A 6,000-nucleotide genomic window follows, 5' to 3' on the forward strand; every position below is an offset into this window, starting at 1 on the left:
CTGTATTTTTGCTCTCTGGTGTTACAGTAGCAATATTCTACCATGCTTTTAATGCAAAAGTAAAAATTAACATCCTCTCTGGTGTTACAGTAGCAATATTCTACCATGCTTTTAATGCAAAAGTAAAAATTAAAATCAAAAACTAGAATAAATTAAGGTGGACACCGGTGTCTGCTCAGGCCTGTTGGGAAACTTACGTTGGCTGGGGCCAAGGCGGTTGCTCTAGTGGACCCTAGCGTACGCGCCCAGTCATGTGCTGAATGTGCATGGGGCTACTTGAAGTGTTGTGTTGTACACATTCAGCACATTACTGAGTTTACTTTACCAATTTTGAGCCAGCGGACACCCATATCCGCCATGGCCTAGCAGGAAGTCCATAAATAGACACCAGTGTCTGCTGTGGACCTCAACATGTTAACACTAATCGGAGGAAAGATCAAATAATTCAGGTCCTTCGAAGAATGAAAGATGGCACTTTGGTAGACTGTACACATGTTTAGGGAAGGAAAAAGACATTAGAAAAATTACTCTTGTAAGAGTCATGTGGACGAGGAGAATTCAAGTGATGTTGCTGAGAGGTTAGAAATGCAAAGCACTAGGCAATTAGTTGGCTATCATCAAACTTGAGTTGACCAGAGAGTCTATTTCTTGTACCCTTCAACTGTATTATATGAGAAGGTAAGGGCTGAGCCAAACATTTCAGAATGATGATACAATGTTACTAATATACAGCACCTTACTTGCAATATTTTTCACAGTGCATTACAGGACATGTCTTACCTCTCTTCACCATAATAGAAACCTAATTGCAAATTCCCTTACTGATAACTTGGGACAGGAAAGGGCTAGAAGTGGGAAGGAAGTGGCCGTGGCCTTATTTAAGGTACAGCCCCAGCATTTGCCTGGTGTGAAAATGGGAAAACCACGGAAAACCATCTTCAGGGCTGCCGACAGCGGGGCTCGAACCCACTATCTCCCGAATACTGGATACTGGCCGCACTTAAGCGACTGCAGCTATCGAGCTCGGTATTATCCGATTTAAAGTTTGTAGTACAAACCTAATGTAGGCACTCCAGTTTATAACACACAACTTCGTGAAGAAATACACATGATTTTTTTTTTTTACCTTAAAATCCTTTTTAGAAGAGAGATGTGTTCATTACGAATGCCAGGGGCCTTTCGGAACTTCTGGCAACTACTATACACCAACTACGAAAACTGATTTTTTTTTTTTTTTTTTTTTAATACAAAATTCCAAGGAGAATTTCTTAAAAGTTATTTTATAGGTGACGTCTCGCAGCTGGCATCTGACTATAATTATACCGGGTACCGATATCTCAAGTCTTTCAATTTATAATTATAATAATAATAATAATAATAATAATAATAATAATAATAATAATAATAATAATAATAGCACTTCAAGTATGTGGTTCAATTTACCATATTTTTTAAAGGAAAGCTGATGTGATATATTTTTTTGCTTTTTATTTGTAGGGATAGCTGAACCATACCGGTAGTTGTCTGCTCGAATGTCAGACTAAAAGAATTCAGTCAGAAATAAGTTATCAAAATATAGAGAATTATCATTAGTACCAGTATCTTTGATATGGTACAGTAGGTACCGGTACTAAAGTTTTGGCGTTGGGTAGGCTACAGTACGGTACCGTACACTGCAAAAGCGTGATTATAATGTTTGTATTTTGTACAGAATATTTAATAAATAGATCGAAGGTTGCTTGGTTATAAGCTATTCATTCCTTCTAGCGTATTCATGTCAGAACTAAGCTTCCATGTCAGTTTTTAAGATATTCTATTTCTTCTTTATCTACCGCTTTTCCCACATCTGTGGGGTCGCGGGTGTGAATTGTGTCGCACATGTGGATTTGGACCTGTTTTACGGCCGGATGCCCTTTCTGACGCCATATGGAGGGATGTAGTCACTATTGCGTGTTTCTGTGGTGTTTGGCAGTGTAGTGTGTTGTCTGAATATGAAGAGGAAAGTGTTGAGACAAACACAAACACCCAGTCCCCGGGCCAGAAGAATTAATCAATGTGAGATTAAAATCCCGACCCAGCCGGGAATCGAACCCGGGACCCTCTGAACTGAAGACCTGACCATTCAGCCAAATGGTCGGACTTTATGATATTCTATTTAATGAAATATAAATAAATATATCTTATATTACGCATTGTGTGGTTATAAAATAAGCACTTCCAACACTAAGAGCTACCGATACTACGTACTACGTACCTTAGATTCGCCAACAATGAATATGCAGTTACTGCCGAGACCTGTCTCAAGCAAGCTCTGTGATCTTTCGTTTATTGTGGAACCACTAAGGCTGACCTGTTGTTCCATTGTATTCCTTTTGATGGTTAGAGATAACCTCAGAAGCACGGATACACCAATTACTACAGATCAACGAAATGACCTCCTGCTGATAGACAGACTACGCGTCTCAATAGCTCTCCAATAGCCTTCACTTCCTTGCTAATATATACCAAATGCACAGTTAAACACTGAAACTGCTCACCGGAATAAGTGCTGCTCGCCAATGAAAGCGCATGCGTTTTAAATAACACTGCTCAGCACCTCAGCAGAACTACAGCACAGACAGCGCTACCAATACGCATGCAGTAAAATCCCTAAGTACCTAGTAATGAGTAGAGCCGGTGAATCCGTCAATCACTGCAGAAAGAACCACATCTGTCGTCAAGCTGATTTTTTTCTCGCTTAAATCCTACCTAAACACTACATTTTCACCGAAAACCTTAAAAATGACTCCTCATCTAATAACAGTGGAACTTCGCAAACTGTTGTGGTTGTGGTACGCAAGTTGTATGTTTCTACCACTCCCTCATGGGGAATTTCCACACGTGCATTACTCTGATTGGTAGCTTGCCGGTCGTCATGTAAGTTATTGAAAATAATAGTCTTCTTCTTTGCTTACGCTATCACACAGGGAATAACCGCTGAAGAACGGTGGAGGGGATTAACAAAGATTGTAATAATTCTGGTGGTTTTTTTTTTATGATGGTACTTCCCCTCGAAGTTTGGCGTGCATTACTTTTGTAGTAAATTACTATGAAAGCAGGAGCGTAACGAATGCGATACGGGCCCCACTCAAACAAAACGTAAAAACATATGAATAAAGATTTATTTATTTATTTATTTATTTATTTATTTATTTATTTATTTATTTATTTATTTATTTATTTATTTATTTATTTGATACAGCCTATGGAGGACCATTTTACACTAATAATAATAATAATAATAATAATAATAATAATAATAATACATTTTTTTGCTAGTTGCTTTACGTCGCACCGACACAGATAGGTCTTATGGCGACGATGGAATAGGGAAGGCCTAGGAGTGGGAAGGAAGCGGCCATGGCCTTAATTTAGGTACAGCCCCAGCATTTATCTGGTGTGAAAATGGGAAACCATTTTCAGGGCTGCCGACAGAGGGAGTCGAACCCACTATCTCCCGGATGCAAGCTCACAGCTGCGCGCTCCTAACCGCACGACCAGCTAGCCCGGTTATTAAGAGCCTGTCCTCCATTTGAAAATGTAGAGTTGATTACCCTACACATAACGCTATTTATAGCTTTAAACAAAACGCGTAAACACAGCAAGCAATACTTCGCGAATAATGAACGCTAGTCATTAAAGTCGTATGTCAGCTCCCCGACGTTACTCCCGAAGTAATTAATTCTCGTAGTTAGTTTAATTCTGTAGTCTGTAGTATGGACTTCTTTAGTATACACTACTTCCAGAATAATATACTCCATCCAAGATTGTGCACGCCCGAGCAAGTAAAGGCATGCTCGGTTCACCCGGCAGGTTATGGATTCGATTCCCCGTCAGGAAGTCGAAAAATTTTAAAAACGAGATTTCCACTTCCGGAGGTGCTCGTAGTCCTGAGGTTCACTCAGCCTACACCAAAAATGAGTACCAGTTTAATTCCTGGGAGCAAAGGCGGCCGGGCGTAGAGCTAACCACTCTACCGCACCAAGTGCCGAGGTTACGGATAGGGGAAGCCTTTACCTTCCACCCCTCCAAGGGCCGCATAATCCTCGCAAATAAATAATATATATGTATCTAGCCTAATGTTACTCTGCGTGGAAAGGGTCGGAAGATCAGATCACGACGGAATTGTTTTTACAATTTTTTTACGTAAAGGAATTGCCATGTGCTTGCATCGAATAGCTGTTGTTATAATTGTGTTGAGTGTGATAAGCACAGCCGTCTCTCGCAACAACGCGACGCGCTCCTCACAGAAGACCTGCACTAAATTATTCAAAAATAATTACAGCAATGAAAATTGTTTACAAAAATATCATATTTTAGTTAGAAAATTATACTTCCTTAATGTGTAGTGTACCCGAGATCGTATTATGATGTAGCCTACTTATTAGTTGTGCGGTTTGATATTTTTCAAACTCTATTTGAACAGTTTTTGGTTTATTTTTGTTCGTATACTTCTTTGGGTTGTAATCGAATAAATTATCACAACTGTGACTTCAATGAAACCAATTGTAAGTACGAATATCTAAGTGATGCGCTGTTGGCAGTTCAGCAGCTTAGCTGTTAAACCACGGAGGCATACAAATAAAACCTAAAACATTACTTTTTAATAATCTTACAACAATGAATAATCCCTTTGTTCATATAATTTGACAATATATTACATTAGTTCTACTAGCTTTAATTACGCGTATATTAGTTATTCATGGGTTTTACAGTTTAATTGAGGGGACCCGAATTTTTATTTTGAATCCTCGGCGGGTCCGTATCACATCTGTTACGCGTTTGCTGCCATCACACTAATTAGAGAAAAAAATGGATGAGAGTATTTGTAAAAGACAAGAAAAGACCACAAAGGGCGCGAAATGAAAGATAGGCCTCACAAACATATGGAATGAAATGGCGAATGGCTTTTAGTGTCGGGAGTGTCCGACGACAACAAACATATTACCGTACCGACGGAGATGGAACAGAATACGAGTAGACCAAAGGAGATCGGATAAAAGAAAGAAACGTGAGGGGCCTAGTATAAGTGGAAGCAATGCTAGATTCAGCCATTGTCTCGCCAACCCACGCTTCCAAATTGAGAGTGGTGGTTATTGTTTTAAGAGGAAGTAGGGCCTACAACTCGGGAATCATCCTCTTTAAAACTAATCAGGGGAAAATAATGGGGAGTCAGATCCCTTGGTCGAATATTCGACGTTTGAGGGTCCAGGGTTCGATTCCCGGCTTGGTCGGAGATTTTAATCGCGTCCAATTCTGGCTAGAGGACTGGGTATTTGTGATTGTGAAAACAATACCCTCTTCATATTCAGACAACACACTACACTAGCAACTACCGCAGAAAACACGCACGAGTGATTACATCCCTCCTTATAGAATGGCGTCAGGAAGGGCGTCCGGTCGTAAAACAGGACCAAATCCACATGTGCTACACAGTTCGCACCCACGACCCCACAGGTGTGCGAAAAGCGGTAGAAGAAGAAGAGAAAAGGGAATGCCGATCATTCAAAGAATGAAGGTCTCGGCAAATGAAAGAGAAGAACTACGAAGAACGTGAAAAGGAAAGACTCCGCAGACCTCGCAAACGTAATACCGTCGGGGTCGGAAAAGAACAGGAGTTGACGAAGGGAGGTCGTATATGATATTTAAAGTTGGGAGACAGGCACGAAGAAAGTGGAAGCAATGCCAGACTCAACTCGAGGCTCCATGGTCGCCAACCCAGGGAGTTCCCCTTTTAATCGTCTCTTACGGCAGAGAGGAGATACCGCAGATGCATTCGACTACCTCCATCCACTCGGATTTTTTTAACATATCAAACCCCATGGCTCAGGGCCATACCCTCCCAAGCTCCCGCTGCTCAGCCCGAAGGCCTGTTGATTATAGCGTGGTGTGGTCGGCAGGACGAATCCTCTCGGTTGTTGGCTTTCTAGACCGGGGCCGCTGTCTCACTGTCAGATAGCG

General features: G+C 40.9%; 1 protein-coding gene across 1 annotated transcript in view; it reads right to left on the minus strand.

Annotated features, from left to right (window-relative positions):
* The window catches only part of LOC136879309 (BTB/POZ domain-containing protein 3), a 62,854-nt gene extending 60,320 nt beyond the window's left edge, over nt 1–2,534 (minus strand). Inside the window, exon 1 of the mRNA XM_068228963.1 lies at nt 2,255–2,534. Within this exon, the coding sequence (XP_068085064.1) occupies nt 2,255–2,362 (108 nt within the window). The 5' untranslated portion in view covers nt 2,363–2,534. The remainder of the gene's footprint in view (nt 1–2,254) is intronic.
* Between the last annotated feature and the right edge of the window lie 3,466 nt (nt 2,535–6,000).

The sequence above is a fragment of the Anabrus simplex genome, chromosome 8 (genome assembly GCF_040414725.1).
Source record: "Anabrus simplex isolate iqAnaSimp1 chromosome 8, ASM4041472v1, whole genome shotgun sequence".
Lineage (NCBI taxonomy): Eukaryota > Metazoa > Arthropoda > Insecta > Orthoptera > Tettigoniidae > Anabrus > Anabrus simplex.